The sequence below is a fragment of the Loxodonta africana genome, chromosome 3 (assembly GCF_030014295.1).
Source record: "Loxodonta africana isolate mLoxAfr1 chromosome 3, mLoxAfr1.hap2, whole genome shotgun sequence".
Classification (NCBI taxonomy): Eukaryota; Metazoa; Chordata; class Mammalia; order Proboscidea; family Elephantidae; genus Loxodonta; species Loxodonta africana.
Window position 1 is genome coordinate 2,522,255 of NC_087344.1, and position 21,105 is coordinate 2,543,359.

The 21,105-nt window shown below is 52.1% G+C and overlaps 1 protein-coding gene across 4 annotated transcripts in view; it reads left to right on the top strand.

Annotated features, from left to right (window-relative positions):
• The window catches only part of DOT1L (DOT1 like histone lysine methyltransferase), a 71,389-nt gene that overhangs the window by 6,433 nt on the left and 43,851 nt on the right, over positions 1-21,105 (top strand). For 2 of the 4 annotated variants that reach the window (XM_064280174.1, XM_064280171.1), the window contains exons 2-3: positions 15,013-15,056; positions 20,958-21,032. In XM_064280174.1, the coding sequence (XP_064136244.1) occupies positions 15,013-15,056; positions 20,958-21,032 (119 nt within the window). The other 2 variants (XM_064280170.1, XM_064280173.1) reach the window with 1 other exon arrangement.

Here is a 21,105-nt window from a genome sequence, read left to right on the forward strand (position 1 = left end):
TCCGTGACGAATTAAGGCTGTGGGCGGCTGCCAGGGCTGCTTCAGATACAGCCTCCCACTGGCTGCAGGACCAGCCTGCTTCCTCCCAGGAAAGGCCTGGTTTTCTAGTGAGTCACGTGAGCAGCGTGCCCTTCCCGCCTTCAGATGAGTAGTAACTGAAAAGGGCGGGTGAGCAATCCCTCCCGTGACTCAGAAACTATTTTCTGATGCTGACCTCGGCTTTATGAGTAGCCTGTTAATCACAGCTCAAGTGGAAGAAGGCAGCTTAACCCTGTGATTGTATTGGGTGGGCAAAGTAGCTAGCTACTTTAGAAAGGGAACGGACCCCAAAACTGTTGCCCTGAGATAATCTTTAAACTTTAAACCACAAATATTCCCTGAAGTCTTTAAACCAAGCAGGAGGTTAGCTTCTTTAGTTAAACCTGTCTGTCCTGGGCACTGTGCTCTTTTAAGAACCATCTGTATGGGATCAAATAGACAACAGCAACTCAAAAGGTTAGATAGAAAACTCGAGGGCAGTGAGTTTGTGTTAACGGAGGAGGGACAATTCCAGAACAGGAGGGCAAGAGCGGTTGTGCAGTTTGAAGACTTTGATCAGCGTCACTGAATTGTACAGGTAGAAGTTGTTGAATTGGTGTATGTTTTGCTATGTATACTTTTTAACAATTAAAAAAAGGGAATGAAAAATAGGATACACTTGGCGTCATCAAATGTCAACTTTCATAGTCAGGACTCTTAGTGCTCAAGTACATGCTCCTCACTGGACTCCTGATGGATCGAGTTCAAGAGCGGAAGGAAGTCCAGGAGCTTTGGATGTTTATGGGGGCTAGGGGTAGAGTGCGTGGAGCAGCAGGGAGACCTGAGAGGCCAGGTTGTCTCTGGGAGCTGGGATCCCTCCCTCTTTGTTTTTTAATCAGACTTTTTATTCTGGGATAAGTGTAGACGCATTTGCAATTTCAGGGTCCTTGGGTGGTGCGAACAGTTTTTGCTGTCAACTACTAACCTAAAGGTTGGTGGTTTGAACTCACCTAGTGGTGCCACCGTGGAAAGGCCTGGTGATTTGTTTCCACAGAGTTTAAAGCCAAGAAAAGTATCTTAGTTATCTAGTGCTGCTATGACAGAAATACCACAAGTGGATGGTTTTAACAAAGAGAAATTTATTCTCTCACAGTTTAGTAGGCCAGAAGTCTGAATTCAGGGTGCTGGCTTCAGGGAAAGGCTTTCTCTCTCTGTCGGCTCTGGAGGAATGCCCTTATCATCAATCTTCTCCTGGTCCAGGAGCTTCTCAGCACAGGAACCCCGAGTCCAAAGTACACACTCTTCTCCCGGAGTTGTTTTTTTGTGGTACGAGGTCCCCATGTCTCACTGCTTCCTCCTCTCTTTTATATCTCAAAAGAGATTGACCTAAAACACAGCGTAATCTTACAGATTGAGTCCTGCCTCGTTAACATAATGCTGCTAATCCCGCCTCACTAACATCACAGAGGTAGGATTTACAACACCTGAAAATCACATCAGAGGATAAAATGATGGACAGTCACAGAATACTGGGAATCATGGCCTAGCCACGTTGACACACATTTTGGGGGGACACAATTCGATTCGTAACAAAAAACCCTATGGAGCAGTTATACTCTGTAACACGTGGGGTCACCATGAATTGTAGTTGACTCTGATGACAAGTGAACGGTGAGACCATCGTAGACGCGTAGATGCGGTTGTAAGGAACGAGGCCGAGTCCCTGTATCCTTTACCCTGTTTTCCCAAGGGCAACATCTGGTGCAGTGATAGGATGATACAGTGTATCCTGGACATTGATACAGTTAAGACACAACATGTTTGGATCTCCTTTCAAATTTGCTGGGATCTGGAGGGGGCTGACCTGTGTGTATCAGTAATTGGTTCCTGGGTCCCCTGCCTTCCAGAAACAAGGCTGTCCTCTTATCTCCCCCTCTCCCAGCCCTAGCACCCCCGACCTACTTCTGCCTCTGTGGCTTTGCCTCTTCTGGACATTTCATGTCAGTGGAATCGCACAATATGTGGCCTTCTGTGTGTAGGTTCTCTCGCAGAGGATCATGTTTTCAGTCCGTCCTTGTAGTGGGTGTCAGCGCTGCATCCCTTTTTGTGTTTTTAACTTCGTTGTTAAATTTGCTATGACGGTATACACAGCAGAATGTATGCCAGCTCAACCATTTCTCCACATATGATTCAGGGACGTTGATTACATTCTTCGAGCTGTACAGCCATCCTCACCCTCTTTTTTGAAGTTGTTCCTTCCCCATTAACATAAGCTCACTGCCCCCTAAGCAAAAACCCCTCCTTTCCCCTCCTTCCCACTCCTGGTACCCACTAATAATCTTCAGTTGCTTTATATTTATTTCATATGTGTGAGATCACACAATGTTTGACCTTTTGTGGCTGACTTAGTTCGCTCAGCATGTTTTCAAGGCTCCACCGTGCTGTAGCATGTATCTGTGCTTCATTCCTTTTTATGACTAATATTCCCTTGTATGGATAGATCAGGACATGTGTGAATGGCCCACATCGTGTGTGGATGGACCGGGACGTGTGTGGATGGACCACATCGTGTGTGGATGGACCGGGACGTGTGTGGATAGACCAGGACGTGTGAATGGACCACATTGTGTGTGAATGGACCACATTGTGTGTGGATGGACCAGGACATGTGTGAATGGACCACATCGTGTGTGGATGGACCAGGACGTGTGTGGATTACCACATGGTGTGCGGGTGGACCACATGGCGTGCGGGTGGACCACATGGCGTGCGGGTGGACCGCATGGCGTGCGGGTGGACCACATCATGTGTGGATGAACCAGGACATGTGTGAATGGACCACATCGTGTGTGAATGGATCACATCGTGTGTGGATGGACCAGGACGTGTGTGAATGGCCCACATCATGTGTGGATGGACCAGGACGTGTGTGAATGGACCACATCGTGTGTGGATGGACCAGACGGTGTGTGGATGGACCACATCGTGTGTGGATGGACCAGGACGTTGTGTGAATGGACCACATTGTGTGTGGATGGACCAGGACGTGTGTGAATGGACCACATCGTGTGTGGATGGACCGGGACGTGTGTGAATGGACCACATCGTGTGTGGATGGACCAGACGGTGTGTGGATGGACCACATCGTGTGTGGATGGACCAGGACGTTGTGTGAATGGACCACATTGTGTGTGGATGGACCAGGACGTGTGTGAATGGACCACATCGTGTGTGGATGGACCGGGACGTGTGTGAATGGACAACATCGTGTGTGGATGGACCAGACGGTGTGTGGATGGACCACATCGTGTGTGGATGGACCAGGACGTTGTGTGAATGGACCACATTGTGTGTGGATGGACCAGGACGTGTGTGAATGGACCACATCGTGTGTGGATGGACCAGGACGTGTGTGAATGGACTAGGACGTGTATGGATGGACCAGGACGTGTGTGGATGGATCAGGACGTGTGTGAATGGACTAGGACGTGTGTGAATGGACCACATGGTATGTGGATGGACCGGGACGTGTGTGGATGGACCACATCGTGTGTGGATGGACCACATCGTGTGTGGATGGACCAGGTCATGTGATCTTGAGGCTCCTTGGTAAGGCATCTAGCTTTCACCCTGGGGGTGAACCAGACGAACAAGGGTGGTGCTCATAGTGAACCTTGCTGGAGGTGGAGACCACTGGAACTCTCCAGTGCTGGGCCACGCAGCAGTTCTCCAGAACACAGGGTCTGTGTGGCACTGGTTTCTTGGTGTGCAGGGAATCCCGGGCCCAGAACTTTCTCCCCAGGTCTGTTTTCCCTGGAGGCAGGGTTTCCCTGGCACTCTCCACCCATGTGCCTGAGTGGGCCCCTTATCCCTGTGCTGGCCAGTCTCCCCATCACGCCCTTGGCCTCAGCCTCGGGTCAGAGGGGCCCGTGGCAGCTGAAGCATTTGCTGTGACGAGGGCAAGGAAAGCCTGGTGATTCCTGACCAGACCAGCAGCTGTGTAGACAGTGTTGGTCTGATCTTGAGGACCTCCACTCCACGGTGCTGGGGATTTTTGGATGTAGCACCTTGGGCTGTTGGACAGCTCAGACTGCTGCAGATAGGTTGACTTTTATCAAACCCACCGAGTTTTCTTTGTCAACCCTGTCTTGGTCTTAGCTCTGCCCCCCAGAGCTATATGGCAGCACCCGACCTCCTGTGGAGTCTGAAGACAGCTGGCGCAGCCCCCTCCACACTGGCCCCCATTTCCACAGGGGGAGACTGGCCAGAGAGCAGGACCTGACTGCAGTCCCAGCTCCGCTGTTAACCAGCTGCATTGACTTGGGCAGGACCCAGGGCCCCTTTCAGGTTTCAGGTCAAGGATCAAGTAGAAACATACTCTGTCAGGTATAGAGCCGGGTGTCATGGCCTCCTCTCTGTGTTGACGCTGTCTCATAGAAATACCATGTGCACCACGTGTGTAATCCCGATTTTTTAAGTTGTTAGGTGCCGTCGAGTCAGTTCCGACTCATAGTGACTTTATGAACAACAGAACAAAACACTGCCAGTCCTGTGCCATCCTCACAGTCGTTGTTATGCTCGAGCTCATTGTTGCAGCCACCATGTCAGTCCATCTCGTTGAGGGTCTTCCTCTTTTCCACTGACCCTGTACTTTACCAAGCATGATGTCCTTCTTCAGGCACTGATCCCGCCTGACAACGTGTCCAAAGTTTGTTAGGCACAGCCTCGCAGTTCCTGCTTCTAAAGAGCATTCTGGTTGCACCTCTTCCAAGGCAGATTTGTTTGTTCTTTTGGCAGTCCATGGTACATTTAATATTCTTCACCAGCAACACAATTCAGAGGTGTCAGTTCTTTGGTCTTCCTTATTCATTGTCCAGCTTTTGCACACATAAGATATGTTTGAAAATGCCATGACGTGGGTCAGGCGCACCTTAGTCTTCACGGTGACATCTTTGCTTTTCAACTCTTTAAAGAGGTCTTTTGCAGCAGAACTAAGGGGAGAGGGGGGATTTTTTTTTCAGAGCCATGTTGAAAAAAAAGTGAAAAGAAACAGGTGAAAGTAGGTGGTGGTGGTGTTTTTCTTTTTTAAATAATAGTTCATTGTGTTTTTGGTGAGAATTTACATTGCAAATTTGGCTCCCATTTGACAGCTTCTACACAAATTGCTTGGTGATATTAGGTACATTTTTCACAGTGTGTCAGTATTCTCTGTATTTATGTTCTGGTTGGTTGGTCCAGTGCTCTAGTTTCCCTGCTCCCTTATCGTCTTGTCTTTCTTTAGAGTCATTGTTGACCTTTTGGTCTCACGAAGGACTGTACTCACGGATAATATCCTTTAGTGGGTGTGCCAGTCTGTTATTTCACTAAAAGGTGACCTCAGAATAGTTTTGGGTCTAGGTTTAAGGAGCGTCTGAGGATGATAGCCTCAGGGAGTCCCTGAGCTTCAACTGGTCCAGTAAGTCAGGACATTCTAAGAGGACGAGTTCTGTTCCGCACTTCCCTCCCGTTCTGTCAGGGTTCAGCTATTGTGGCTCTGATCAGAACGGTCGGTAGTGCTAGCTGGACGCAGGGAAGATGAGGCTGTGGCTCGTGTGGGCTGTTGGCCTTGTAGACTCATTTCTTCTCTGAGACCAGCAGCTCCATAGACAAAAGGCTTGCTGTTCCTCTTCAGTAAAGATCACTGCTGCCTAGACAGCCCTATGGGGCAGTTCTGCTGTGTCACATGGGGTCACTATGAGTTGGAATTGACTCAACGATGACAATTCCTTTTCTGGACACTTCTGGGCTCTCGTGTCCTGAAGGCCACATCATAATTTTTTTTTAATGTCAGTTGACTTTTTTTTTAATTGTGGTAAACCACACATAACGTAAAATTAGTCATTTTAGACATTTTGCGGAGTACAGTTCAGGGGCAGTCAGCCCATCTGCAGCCCTGTGTAACCATCACGCCCACCTACATCGTGTCCTCCCGAGGGCCCGCGTGGCGTGACTTGGGACCGGGCTGGCTGCCGTCACCCTCGGTCAGCAGCACTGTCCCAGGGCCAGATGCCGCGGGAGGTCCGTGCGTGGCCTGCAGAGTGTCCTTTGCCCGGCATTGCCTGTCGGGGGCTGCTCAGGTTGGTACCGGCGCTGAGCACTGGGAACCCGAGAGGAGGTGCTGGCAGGATGGCCACCTGACCTTGGCTGCTCGGAACTGTGACTCATTGCTGGGTTAGTTCATCTGCCCAGCAGACATATGCCGACTGCCGGCCTGAGTCACAGGTGTGAGTGGTGGGGAAGCCCCACGGAGTTCCTGACTCAGCGCCCCGGGGACAGTTATCTGGAACAGCAGCATCTGCCCCCTTTCTGTTCCTTTTGCAGTGTGACCTCATTCTGGGGCCATGTGAGAGGAGTCCTTTAACCAGTGAGGATGAGAGCTACCACCGCGTGAGCTCAACGTACCGCTGCGTAAGCTTGACGTACCAGCAGCACACATGAGCTGTCCCCGTGTGCCCATGGACACAGCATTCCGTCCTTGGGGTAGCTGCCTCGTTCTTCAGCCTGGTGATGTGCCTGGGTTTACTCTACATTCTTGTGTGTAGGCCATAAGAGTGGCTGACGACAGCACCATGGCCTCACCCTGGCTTTTCCTCTTCACCTGTGCCATCTCCTGCCCAGGACAGAGCACCATGGAGTGCTGTAGCTCTGGTGCCGTGTGGATGGGGCTGGAAGCCAGGGTGTTGTCTCGATGGTGTAGATTTTGTCCGGCTCCTGGTCCTGAAGGCCACATAGAGGCGCACCCCTCTCTGGGCAGGAGCACATGGTTCCTGACAGCCCCCGCTGATCGGAGGTGAAGGCCTGGGTGAAGGAATGGGATGGGTTGGAGGACTGTCCCGCATGGCGTGCCCCCAGGGGGACATTCCCCGGACCAAAGAGCTGAGTCCCAAGAGCTGTAGTGGCTTGTCCAGGGTCCCATTTCTAGAGCAGCAAGTTGGTATTGCACGGGGTCTGTGTGTCTCATTGTGGGCATGTCCACCTTGCTGAAGGTGGTGTCTGCTGGGTTTCTCACTGCCATCCTCTGGTCCCCTGGTGGTCGATAAGCATCTTGGAGGAGAGAATCTGAGAGTGCGTGGATGTTCTGGCTCTGCTCAGACACCCCCGTGACCTTGGTGTCCAGCAGCAGGGCTCGCCTGCAGCTGTGACCACTGGTGTAGCCTGATGCTGGCTTCCGTCCCCCCACACCAACCGGTTTATTAGTTGAAATTCTTCTGTAGGGAGAGCTATTCCTTGTTCACCTTTATTTATTCACTTAGTGTTTTTTATTTTAACTTATTTTATCCTGAGCTACACTCCAGTACTGCCGTTATTTTGCTCCTCGACGCCCTCAGGTGGCCCCGGGTGCCTCCTCACCTGCCTGTGTCCTATTGAGCACGTCTTTGCTCTCTGGCCCCGCGAGAGCTCCAGCCTCACCTGATCTTCAGAGTGACGGGCTTCTAAGTGGCTTGGGATCCAGTTGCATCGGGCAGTCCCGTGCAGAATGTCTGCAGTGCAGGAACAGGGGGATGGTTTGCAGCCCTCTGCAGCCCCAAAGTGCTAGGATCTGTCCCCAGGTCGTGGTGGACTCCTTTCTCATGTCAGCGGTGTCCATGGCTGTCAGGCCGAAGCCACGCTCTTCAGCTGTGTGTCTTCCCTGCTTGTGTCTGACATCTCCAAGTGTGGCTTCCCGTGCACATCGTGTGTTTTTTCAAAAGGCTCTTGGGGGCGGCTTGCAGGGCCTAGCTCGAGCTCCCTCGCCGACCTCAGGACCCGGTTCTCTCTGAGCTGTTCCTCACAGTGGGGGCGGGGGGGTTTGCTTTGGCTCCAGCAGAAGTCCCCTCTGCTCGTCGTTATTCCCGAGTTTCCAGCTTGTCTAAAGTGGGGTCCTCCTGCTTGCTGCCTAATCCTAGGATGTAGGTTTGAAGCCCTTTTAAACAGCATCTAGTTCACTGGTAAGAATGTTTATTTCTTTTGATCTCGTGGGTTCTTCTAAGGCCAGGGCCAGTTGTGCCACTTTTGACAATTTGAAATACCCCTGAGGGAGTTGGAGACAACCCAAGACCCATTGTCTCGTGACGGTCATCACTCTGTTGGCCGTTGGAGGCCGTCAGCTTTACCTGTTCTCACACGCTGGATAAATGTAAAGGATTTTGTCAGTGCCCATATGTCCATGTGCCTTTTAGGGGTGGACCATCAGTGGACAGGTCCCCAGGCCAGGGTTAGGAATCAGATTCTAACTCCCTCAGTAATTCTGGGAAGTGTAATGGTCTGCTCTTGCTGCCTCACAAAACGACCCCAAGCTGAGCATCTCACCACAACACCCATGCATCATCACAGTGTTTTTGGGTCAGGAATCCGAGAGGCTCTCCCAGGCTACAGGGAAGGTGTCAATAAGGGCCGGGTCCTATCCGAAGGCCTGACAGGGGAAGGACCCTCTTTGAAGCTCCCTCACGGGGCTGTCAGCAGGATCCAGTCTCTTACAGGTTGTTGAACTGAGGTTGCGGTTCATTGCTGGCTGGAGGCGCCCTCAGTTCTTTGCCAAGCGGGCCTTTCCATCAGGCCAGCAAAAAGAGCCAGAGGAGGAATGTCTGCTGGGTGGAAGGCCCAGCCTTTCATAGCTCGCTCTCCGAGGTGCATCCCCTCACCTTTGCCATGTTGTTTGGGTTAGAAGCGAGTCATGGTTCCCACCCAAACGTGGGGGTGGTAAGCACAAGGGCACAGGCACCAGGAGAAGGGCCCTTGGGGGCTGTCCTAAAGGATACTTGGTGAGTTTGGCAGCACGTGTTCGTGGGGACTTTGCCTATGCTAAGAGAGCTGTCTGGCATAGATGGTCCTGTCCCCAAAGTGGATGTTCAGGGTGTGTGTGGGCCCTGAGCCTTCTGGAATAGTCTCTGGGCAGGGCTTCTGCCAGCTGCAGGGCCTGGGTGGGCGTGGAGGGGCTTGCTGCTCTGTAGCCTTGGTAGGCACCCTTTCCCAGGGTGGTTGCTGTGGGGATCCAGGGTACGTGCCCCCATGTTGGAGCCCCCTCCTGGCGTGGCGCGGCATGCCAGCCCCAGCCTTTCCTCCTTGCCCCACAGCCCCTCCTTTGCAGGTGGCATCTCTTTTGTTGTGAATGGGGAGTGTTTTTAAAACTGTGGAGGCATCTGCATGTGTCTCTCCTGTGGCTGGGTCGGCTCTTCCCGCCTCTCTTCTTAAATCCCAATCATCATTAAGGGAGAGAGTTGGCATCGCAGGCCGGCTTGAAGCCATGGATCACGGTCACACGGAACTTTCACCGGTGCCCGGGATACGTGAGCCTCAGCTGTGTGGGGTCTGTGTGCTCGCAGCATGGCCGTGGACTCGCATCCCTTCCCTCCTGGGGCATCCTGCCAGGCCTCATCTACAAGTTGCCAGGCTTTGGGGTTCATGGAGATTGGCAGCAAAACTCTTCTAGACAGCACAGGCATCTGGCCCCTCTGGTCTCTGCTAGTCCGGCACTGCCAGGACCCAGAGCCCCGAGATGGCCTGTTGGTGCCTTCTTCCTGCGTCCCAGCTCCATGTCCCAGCTCCACATCCTTCATCCTTCGGGAGCTTTTGGTTCTGACTCTGTGACCCGTGGAAGAGGAGGGCTGTGCTTGTCGTCTCTCCAGAGCAGCCCCTCCAGCAGTGAGCAGGGACCATAGCTTCAGCCTGCTCTTTGCCTCCACCGATGAACTTCTTTCTCATGCAAGATGCAGCTTAAGACATTGATGTTGTATTTATTGTAGAAAGTTTTCTGTGATCACCAAAGCAGAGAAGCTCCTATAGTGAACCCCACGGACCCACCGCCCCGTTTGTAGTTAGCAGCACTCTGCTAAGACAGCTTTTTATGTGAAAGCGCATCTTCTCAGCTGGTGCTCTGTTGTGATGAGAGAGGAGAGTGGGCTATTCACTTAGCATACGTGGGTTTCTGCCGTGGGCCAGGCGCTGGGCCGTGAACTTGGCCTATAATGGAAGAGGAGGAGGACTGGGAGTGGGGGTGTGTGTCTGCAGAACAAGACAAAGACTGGGCTGCAGGTGCGGGCCTCCTGGGCTGTGCTAGGCAAGGCGTCCCAGGTTGTCTTCCTGCTCCTCTCCTGGAGGCCTGGGAAGTGGGAAGAAAAGGTCACTGGCTAGCAACCACGAAACCAAAAAAAAAAAACCATTGGCGTCTAGTGGATTCTGACTCATTGCCACCCTATAGGACAGAGTAGAACTGCCCCATAGGGTTTCCAAGGAGCGGTCAGTGGATTCAAACTGCCAACCTTTTGGTTAGCATCCGAGCTCTTAACCGCTGCACCACCAGGGCTCCAGCAGCCGTGAGAGTCCCTGAATCCCAGATGGGTGATCAGCACAGCGCTGCACATCTCCCAACTGTCTGGGGAAACCTGCCAGTCCCTGGGAACGCCCCGTGGAGTTCTTGGGAGGGGCCGCCGTGAGCTTTCTCCTTCCTTTTCTTCTGGATTGGAAGCTGAGGAAACTCGTTTTCATCTCATCGCGGACGAAACCAAAGCCAGACACCTTTTTCTGCACCTGGATCATGAGGAGCAGAGGAGGAGTGCACGCCCGGGTGTAGCCCAGCGCCTGCCATGTGTAGCCCCTGCTGCGTGCGTGCTGACACATCCTGTGCTCGGGGCAGAGGTTGTGCTGGGTCGGACATACCGTTGGGGGCCTTTTCTAGCGTTATTGTCAGGTCTGCCTGTTACTGAAAAATTCGTTCTTTGGGGCTGTGCTCCCAGCATGGTTCATCAGCCCAAACACAACATCTGTTATCCATTGCTGAATAACAACTTAACCCAATGTCTAGTAGCTTCAAACGACAGGCTTTTGTTATCTCGCGCAGTTTCTGGGGGTCAGGAACCTGGGAGTGGCTGAGCTGCCTGGTTCTGGCTAAGGGTCTCTCGTGAAGTTACAGCGAAGACATTGGCCGGGGCAGCATCATATGAAGGTTTGACTGGGGCGGAGGAGCTGCCTCCAGGATGGTTTTGGCTCGAGGCCTCAGTTTCTCGCCACCGTGTGGACAGCTCCCTGGAGTGGCTTGAGCCTCAGGGCGAGTGTGGTTCAAGAGAGAGGGCCCCTTTCCTTCCTTGGGAGTGGCTTTGCCCTTCCAGAGTGACTTGACCCTCGTCACTCCTGTAACTTCCTTCTCCTTTCACCCTTTGCTGTGTGGGCTTGACTGTCTCCTCCATGGTTCTTGGACAAGAGCATGGCTTCTTTTCTCCTGTTGCACGGTCAGTGGAGCTCCTGCTGAGCCTGTAGTTGGGTCTCAGTGAATGTTGTAATTGACGACAGGGCAGATCAGCCCTGTGGCTCTTCTCGAAACTCTTACAACATCTCAGACTGAGGGGCAGGGACTGCTTTCCGTGAAGTTTGTTGTTGTTGTTAACAGCTTTGTGGAGATAAAATTCACACACTCTACAATTTACTGGTTTTCAGTGTATTCACAGGGTTTTGTAGCCTTCACCAAAGTCAATTTTAGGACGTTTTCATCACCCCAAAAAGAAACTCTGTAGTTAAGCATAGAATTACCACGTGACCAGCAATTCCTCTCCTGGGTATGCCCCCAAAAGAATTGAAAGCAAGGACGCAAACAGACTTAGGTACACCAGCGTTCCTTGCAGCTCTGTCCGCAGTGGCCCAGAGGTGGAAACAGCCGCTGTGTCCATCCAGAGATGATGGAGAAATGCAGCGCGGTCCATCCGCGTGAGGGAGTACTGCTCAGACGTAAACAGAAATGACATTCTGGTACGGGTCCGTGGGGCGGGGGGCGGGGCCTTGAAAACATTATGTGCAGTGAAAGAAGCCAGACACAAGCAACCCCGTCTGTATGATGCCATTCATAGGAAATATCTAGGGTAGGCAACTGCAGAGCCAGGAAGTAGATTAGTGGTTTCCAGGGGCTGGGGAGACTGGGGAGTTCCTGCTTAGTGGGTACGGAGTTACCGTGTGGGGTGGTGAAAATATTTCCGAAACAAACAGTGGAGTGGTCGTACGATATGGTAAATATACTAAGAACCACTGGGTTGTACATTTTAAAGTGGCTAAAATGGCAAATTTTATGTTGTATTACCACAACAGAGAAGGAAGGAAGGAGGGAAGAGGAAGGAAGGAAGGAAGGAAGGAAGGAAGGAAGCAAGCCCACACCTCCCAGCGGTCACTCCCCGCCGCCCCCCCCGCCCCTGGCAACCGCTGCCCCACTTCCTGCCCGGGGATTTGCCTGTCCTGGGCATTTCACATACGGCTGTGCCATTTTACCATCTCCCTGGCAGTGGACAAGGGCTCCGATTTTTCCACATCCTCTCCGACACTTGGTGTTTTCTGCCACTGGTGGCCCTTGCAGGCACGAAATGGTCTCACTCTGGTTTCAGCTCGCATCCACTGCCGAGTGATGACCTTGAGCCACTTCATGTGCTTGTTGGCCATTTGGATGTCTTCCCTGGAGAAATGTCTGCTCAACCCCTTCCTGTTTTCGCTGTCTGCACGGCCCTGCTCTCCGCTTTGCCAATTCCTGGTTTTCATTTAAGACCTCTTGAAAACTGGCTGGAGGTTTCCCCGCTCCCCCATGAGAGCTGTGACTGTCTGTTGGTCTTGTGGTCTTTATCATGAGGTGTGAGGTGACTGTCCCACCGTGGTTCTGAAACCACCCAGGGCGCCGTTACAGCAGCTCGCTGGGCCCCACCCTGGAGCTTCCGATCCAACAGGTGGGCCCAGGAGTCTGCATTTCTAACTAGTTCTCAGGTGGTGCTCATGCCGCTAGCTGGGGATCCCCCTGTGGGAAGCCCTGATTTGCGGTTCTCTGCCTTGCCCCCACCTATGCCGTACAGTGGGGTACAGCAGATTCGAGTGTGATCCGTAAGTCCGTTGGAGGAGGTTATAAGAATGCCATGGTCCCTGGGGGATGTAGACGGATTGCGCTCAACTGCTAACCTAAAGGTTGGCGGTTTGAACCAACCAAGCTGCACCACGGAAGGAAAGGCCTGGTGGTCCGCTTCAGTTAAGATTTCAGCCCTGAAAACCCTATGGAGCAGTTCTACGCTGTAACACATGGGGTGGCCGTGAGTTGGGATTGACTTCATGGCAATTAACAACGTTAAGCACGCTAGGAGATTTGTTTCTCTTTGCCTTAAAAAAAAAAGAGGCTTCACGCCACAGGCCACGTGTGTATGATTCCGCTGAGGCGATGGCAGATCCACAGACAGAGTGGGTTAGTGGTTGCCCAGGAGTGGGAGGATGGCGGTGGGGTCTCTGGGTGGGCCTGGGAGAATGTTCTGAGATTAGACAGTGGCGACGGTTACACAGCCTGTACTAAAAGTCACAGAAGCGTTGCCTTTAGGCAGGTGAACTTCATGCTCGGAGAATTGTATCAGCAGCCCTGCTGGCACAGGCGTTCAGCACTCGGCTGCTAACCGAAAGGATGTGGATTTGAACTCACCCAGTGGTTCTGTGGGGCAAAGACCTGGCCATCTGCTCCTGTAAAAATTACAGCCTAGGAAACCCTACGGGGCAGTTGTACTCTGTCACATGGGGTCCCTGTAAGTTGGAATTGATGCCACTTGACACGATGGCACAACCAATGACAGCAGAGCTATTATAAAAAATAAGGCTTAGGACTCAGAAGCGTGTTTGAAGAGATATCTTGATACTGTTATTGAATGCTGACTCCAAACGTGCTAGGCACTATGCTTACCCCTCTCAAGTGTTCTCCTTCTGTCTTCAGACCTCTTTACTGGGTAGTTACTGTTGTCGTTTTTAAGCTGCGAAAGCTGGTGGCCTGGGCTCAGAGGCTGACAGGGTCTCAGGAACCTCTGCCAGTGGCTCTGGGATTGGAGACCGGCTTCTTGCTGTAGAGCCCTTTCCCCGTCATCTGTTTGTACCCTCACTGCAGTAGGACCAGTGACACTGGGACTGGAGTGGGTGCTGGGCAGAGAGCAGGATCGAGTCACAGGCTCCTGTGGTGGCCAAAGGGCTGGCACCGATGCCCGCAGCCTTGGGAGGTGGGGCAGTGGCAGCCAACGATCACCGAGGCCGTGTTTGTTGGGCCCAGGTAAATCACACCCTAGGTCTGTGGAACCGTCAGCTACAGCCAGCGACCACCAAGGCCACGTTAGTCAGACCCATGTAAATCGCACCCTAGGGTCTGTGGAACCCTCTGCTACAGCCAGCGACCACCAAGGCCACGTTAGTCGGGCCCATGTAAATCTCACCCTCGGTCTGCGGAACCCTCAGCTACAGCCAGCGACCACCAAGGCCACGTTAGTCGGGCCCATGTAAATTGCACTCTAGGGTCTGTGGAACTGTCAGCTACAGCCAGTGACCACCAAGGCCACGTTAGTCAGGCCCATGTAAATCGCACCCTGGGTCTGTGGAACCCTCTGCTACAGCCAGCGACCACCAAGGCCACGTTAGTCAGGCCCATGTAAATTGCACCCTGGGGTCTGTGGAACCCTCTGCACGCGCTGTGACCTGACTTTTGTCACCATATCCTCATCCCCGTTGCTGTGTAGTCCTGGTGCAGCTAGCTGCTGAGACCCCTGCCAGGGCTCTGGTACATCCCTTGAGGCTACCTCTTTCAGGAAGAGGCCTGCGGAGACCCAGACGGGGGGCGGCTGGGTGGTTCCGATGCCGCTCCGGCCCTGGCTGTGAGCCCTGGGCCACACTCCCATGAAGCTCCGGGTGGACTGGGCAGGCCATCCTACCCACAGCCTGCTGGCAGCTCTCTTCCTGGTTGTTCAGATCCCATGGAGATCAAGCTCCCAGTGTGTTCCAGGCCTGTGAGGACCGGCCGGGGTGACTTTGGGGGTGGGTCCTGGCTATCCTGCCTTGGTGGTGGGCTTGGAAGCTGCATCAGTTGAGAAATGAAAAGTGGAGCGAGCCGAACAGATGGCATTGCCATACAAGGGGGAGCAGCAGGCTCTCCGACTGCCTCTGGGCCGTGTACCCCGCAACCACCCGGCTCTAAAACTGTTTCCGTTTGTTTTTCAGGACAAACATCACGATGCTGCTCACGAAATCATCGAGACCATCCGGTGAGTCGCCAGCACCTGCTTGGGTGCTGGGCGCGGCCTGGCCTTCTGGAGGCCCCGTGGGAAACGACTTTGTAAAACCATGACCCGCTTCCTGGTTCTCCCAAATCCCAGGCTCTGCTGACTCAGGGGATGCCCCCCGCCTGGCTCCCTCCTGGCAGCAGAGATTAGCTTACAGTTGGAAGATGGGACGAGAGGGCGGCAGACAGCAAATGTGTTCTCACAGAGAGTTGGGTTATTTCACAAAAACTTCGGAGTCTCCGGGTGGTGCGCACAGTGAATGTGCTTGGCGACTAACCAAAAGGTTGGAGTCTCGAGTCCACCCAGAAGCACCTCAGAAGATAGGCCTGGCAGTCTGCTTCCGAGAGGTCTCAGCCATTGGAAGCCCTGTGGAGCACAGTTCTGCTCTGACACACATGGGGTCACTGTGAGTTGAAGTCGACAGCTACACTCTCTTTTTTTAACCTTTTATTCTGTGCCCTTGTTAACTAGCTTCCTCCTTGTAGCTCATTTTACAGTCCCCTGCTTTCCTGCATTCCTCATCAGCCTCTCAGGATGGCGACGACGTGGAGCAGGGAAAAGAACTTGGTTAGGGAGGCCCATGTTGTTTTGTTTTTTTTTTAAATTAATTTTTATTGTCCTTTAAGTGAAAGTTTACAAATCGTCAGTCTCTAATACAAAAATTTATACACACCTTGCTATACACTCCTCATTGCTGTCCCCCTAATGAGACAGCACACTCCTTGCCTCCACTCTCTCCTCGTGCCCCTTCGAACAGCTTCTGGCCCCCTCTGCCCTCTCATCTCCCCTCCAGACAGGAGATGCCAACACAGTCTCATGTGTCTACTTGATCCGAGAAGCCTGTTCTTCACCAGTAACATTTTCCATCCCATAGTCCAGTTCAATCCCTGTCTGAAGAGTTGGCCCTGGGAGTGGTTGCTGTCTTGGGCTAACAGAAGGTCCATGTTTTGATGGTGGTTTTTGAGTCGTCTTCTATGTGACCTTGGACAAGTCACACCACTTCCACTTCCCTGAGCCTCAGTTTCCTGACCTGTAAAATGGGGGCAGAGGTTCCCAGCTGCAGCATCCCCAGGGGACTCCCCCCTCCCCCCATCACCTTGTGTACTGTCGCTCTTCTGGGTCCTTTGGACTTGGCTAATCAGCCACAGCCCCAGTGAGTGGGTCTTCCCCAGGGGCAGATGTGTTGGGGGTGGGTCTGAAGATCACCGACAGACCCTGAGCCTGTTGGTCATGTACGCATGCAGAGAAGGGGGCCGCGTCTCGCCTGGAGCGAGGAGGGAGGAATACCGTCTTCCCCGCCGCAGTTCTGTCTCCAGTGGGCTTTCTCTCGCACCTTGGGCACTGGGTCTGGCCCTCTGAAATCCCTGTATACCATGTGTGGTGCCCTCACTGCTTCTTGTTTTGGCTGTTTGTGGTCAGAAACTAGCCCTGCTCCAGGACCCGCAGCCACACGGGGCGCGCGCATGGGCAGTGCTATGCTTCCTGCAGGCCCTTACACTCGGCCCCACGTGGTGCCTGTAGGGGCAGAGGCCCCGAGTCCACGCTCTGGACGCAGATCCCACTTGTACCTCCTTGGGCTCACCACCGCATCACCTTGACCTTGTTTGGTTTGCCCTCGGGGTGGAGCGATACCTCCCTGCAGGTTGTTCTGAGGAGTAAGTGGAATGATTTGTGTACATCGCACAGGGACCTGACGTGGGGTCCAAAAACCAAATCAGTGCCATCAAGTCAATTCTGACTCATAGTGACCCTGTACCTATAGGACAGATTCCAACTGCCCACCTTGTGTTTAGCAGCTGAGCTGTTAACCACTGCACCACCCTGTGTTCAGAATTTGGGATCTGCTGTCATTGTCACCTGGTGTAGTCAGTGGTTGTGGGATAGTGGGAGTGGTTGGCTTTAATTTATCAAAAAGAAAAAAGGCTTCTGGTTAAGAAATGAGAGTGCGATGATCTAGTCTCTCCCCGAGTGCACCCCTGTGAGTGGCCAGCCTCCCCCCTCACCTCTTCCCTATAAGGTGGGAACACTTGTGCCTGCCCTGCAGGCCGGTGAGGATGAGGTGAGGGAACTGTGCAGGAGTGATACTTGGCACACAGGGTGTCCCCAGGAGGTGGAAGCTTCAGGAAGCCCTTGCACGTGGACTGGAACAGCCACCGCCTCTGGACTTAACCTGCCCTGATCCTCCTTACCTGTGCGAATGTGGCGCGGCAATGTGCATGTCTCTTCTCTTGTCTTGGCTTTCAGTTCTGATGAAACGTCCAGCAGCCGCTAAAGGGTGTTTGAGAGGTGTGGTGCGTTGATGGACAAATCTAGGGAAGGAATATGGACCAGTGTGGGACCTCTTCCTGTACTGGGGCCAGGAGGCGTTCTTCTGGGTGAGGGTTTTAGCGTGGGGGTGCTGAAGCAGCTCCCTCGGTTGGCCACATGGTTGACATTGGAGGCAGAGCTCTGAGGTTACAGGCGAAACACCCATCTCCTGTGGGGAAGGGCCAGGGTTGGGCTCTGGAGTGGAATGGCGCCAGTTAAGGAAAAACCGGTTACCGTCCGGTTGCTCTGACTCACGGCGACCGCGTGTGTGTCAGGGTAGAACTGTGGCTGACCTTTGGAAGTAGATTTCCAGGACCTTCCTCCGAGGTGCCTCGGGTCGGACTCAAACCTCCAACTTTTTGGTTAGCAGCCAAGCGCGTTAACTGTTTGCACCACTCGGAGACTCCTCTTGGTGGTTTTATTAGTTGCCGTTGAATCAGTTCTGACTCATGGCGACCCCGTGTCTGCAGAGTGGAACTGCTCTGTAGGGTGTTCTAGGCGGTGACCTTTCAGAAGTAGATTGCCAGGCCTCCCTTCCAAGGTTCCTCTGGGTGGGTTTGATTTGGCCAGTTGTCAAATGCTTAACCTTTTGCGCCATCTAGGGACTCTTTGTTGTTAGCGTACAAAAATATGGTCCCGTTTGTATGTTGACCTTGTGTCCTGTGACCTTGCTAAATTTACTTATGTTCTAATAGGTTGTCTGTAAGTTTCTTAGGACTTTCTACAAGTTGAGTCATGTGTCTGTGAATAAAGACTGGCTGCTGCTACTAGGTGCTGTCCGGTCACTTCCAACTCACAGCGACCCTGTATGACACAATAGAACTGCCCCATAGCTTTCTAGACTGTAGTGTTTATGGAAACAGATTGCCAGGTCTTTCTCCCGCGGATCCACTGGGTGGGTTTGAACCTCCAGTCTTTCGGTTCTTAGCCGAGCACTTAACCGTTGTGCCGCTAGGGCTGACCTCTGATACCAGGCTGAAGAGAAGTGGTGATCACAGACATCCTCTCCTTGTTCCCGTGGGAGGGGTCGGGGGTGGGGGAGAGGCATGTGCAGTCTTCCACCTGGAATGGTGTTAGCTGCAGGTTTTCTCCGTCTGCCAGGTCTCTGATGGAAACCACACATGTTATTTGAACAGAGAGAATTTGCTATAAAGAAGCGTAAACCTGGTGTATGTAGTTGTTATGTCCCTGCGGGGTAGAGAGAGAACGCCAGTGTATCTCAGAGACAGCCGCTTCAGGACGCAGCTACTGCCCTCGGGGCTGAGGAAACCAAGGGCAGGTGGTGCAGTTATTAAATTTTGAGCCGCCAGCACCCTGTGGGGCTTTGAGTTTGGAGGGGTCTTCTGGGGAGGGGACCCAGACCACTGGGGAAGTAGTGCTGGCCTCCTGGTTGCTGGGTTCTGTGTATGTGTTGGGGGTTTGAGGTGGGAAGGTGGCATGAAGCTGACTGGCTGCCTGTTAGTGCTAGAAAATCATAACTGAACTCAGCCTCTCCCTGGGGACCACCATAGCGCCCCCATGTGTGTCAGAGCAGAACTGAGCTCCATCAGGTTTTCAGTGGCTCAGTTCTCAGAAGCAGATTGCTGGGCTTTTCTTCTGAGGTTCCTCTGGGTGGACTTGGACCTTCAACCTCTGGATAGCAGCTGAGCTGAGCGCGTGAACTGTTTGTCCCGCCCAGGGACCACCAGTAGATAGGGAAGAGCTCAGGCCTTCTTCCTTCTCCCCTCATTCAGGGCCTTCCTTGTGCATCCTGCTGTCAGAGGGGATAGAGTAAGTGGGTTTGTTTCTGAGAGACAGTAGCTTGATGACTGCCCTTTATTATGTTGAGGACGTTTCTTTCTATTTTTAGGTTTCCTGAGAAGTGGGTTTTTTTTTAATTTATCATGAGTAGGTATTGAGTTCTGTGATACGCTTTTTCTGCATCTGTTGACGTGACCATACTTTTTTTTTTTCTCCTGTCAGTGAGGTGAATTGCGGTGGTGCATTTTAGAATGTTAAACAACCATGCATTCTTGGGTAAACACCACTTGATCTTGGTTGTTGGACTCAGTTGACTAAAATTTCATTCTTATTTATTTATTTTTGACTAATGCTTTAAAAGGGGCTTTGTGTCTATGTTTGTGAGGAATATCGGTTTGTGATGGCCGTTCTTGTAATGACTGGTTTTGGTATCAGTACTTCTGGCCTCATAGAACCCTGAGTTTTTGTGGGCTTGGTGTTATTTTTTCTTAAATGCCAGAATTCATCAGTGAAGCCATCTGGGGCTGCAGTTTTCTTTACTGAAGGTGTTTGATTAGGACTCCAGTCTGTAACAGGTAAAGGGCCGTCCAGATGTTCTGTTTCTGCTTGTGGCAGCTTCGGCGTCTTTCAAGGCCTTTGCTTATTTCACCGAAGTTGTCAAATTGATCAGCTACCATTCTGCAAAATACCCCTTATTTTCCTTTTATTGTTTGTAAGCTCTGTAGTGATGGCTCCCCTTTCATAGCTTATTTTCAGGGTTGTGTCAGGACCCAAGTAATGTTTACACAGTGCAATTGGTTGATGTATTTTTCTAAGTCTCTTTTAATCCGTAAGTTCCCCTTCATCTCTTAATTTAGAGTGTGTTTGTTGAAGAAGCCCAGGTATTTGTATTAATTCCTCAAATAATAGTTCTTTTTGGTTTCTAGTAGAGGAGCCCTGGTGATGTAGTGGAGAGCTTGGCTGCTAACCAAAAGGTTGGCAGTTCGAATCCACCAGCTGCTCCTTTGAAACCCTATGGGGCAGTTCTACTCTGTCCTTTAGGGTCACTATGAGTCGGATTTGACTCAGTGGCAACGGGCCTAGATTCTAGTAGATTTCTTTCATGCTGCCTGCTTTGAGCCCATTGGTTTCCTAACCCTCGTAACATGAAAATACATTCAGCTCCCCGTAGCTGGCAGTGTTTGAACTTGGAGCTACATGAAATGTGTGTAACTCACAACTTTTGCGTGTATTTCACAGTGTTTGTTTTGAAGTAATGCCTCTCTTCTGTCTTTCACATTGGAGTTGAGTAACGAGGACTCTTGTTTTTGTGCTTAAAGAGTAAACAGTGTTTAAGGAGCCCCGGTGGCTCAATGGCTAAGTGTTGGGTTGCTAGCCAAAAGGTCAGTGGTTTGAACCCACCCGGCAGCACTGCAGAAGGAAGTCCTGGAGATTTGCTCCTGTGAAGATTACCCCGTTGCTAGCGAGTTGATTCCGACTCATAGCAACCCCACGTGACAGAGTAGAACAGACCCATTGGGTTTCCAAGGCTGTAATCGTTACTGTTTACGGGAGGAGATCGCTAGTTCTCCCGCAGAGCAGCTGGTCAGTCCAAACTGTAGATCTTTCGGTTAGCAGCTGAGTGCTTAACCACTGTGCCGCCAGGGCTCCTTCTGTAAAGATTACAGCCTGGGAAACCAATGGGGCCGTTCTGTGCTGTCACACGGGGTCGCAATGAGTCGGAATCGATTCGATGGCACGTAGCAGCCACCACCACCAACAGTGTTTAAGAATGTTCAGGAAAAAAACAGGGCACTAATAGCAATGTTCGGTGTCGTTTCTGCTTTTCTGTTTCAGATGGGTCTGTGAAGAAATCCCAGATCTCAAGCTTGCCATGGAAAACTATGTTTTAATTGACTATGATACCAAAAGGTAAGGGGGCTCTGCCTGCCTTCCTCCTTGCTGTGGACAGGCGTGGTGCTTTGTGGGGACTTGGCTGTAATCG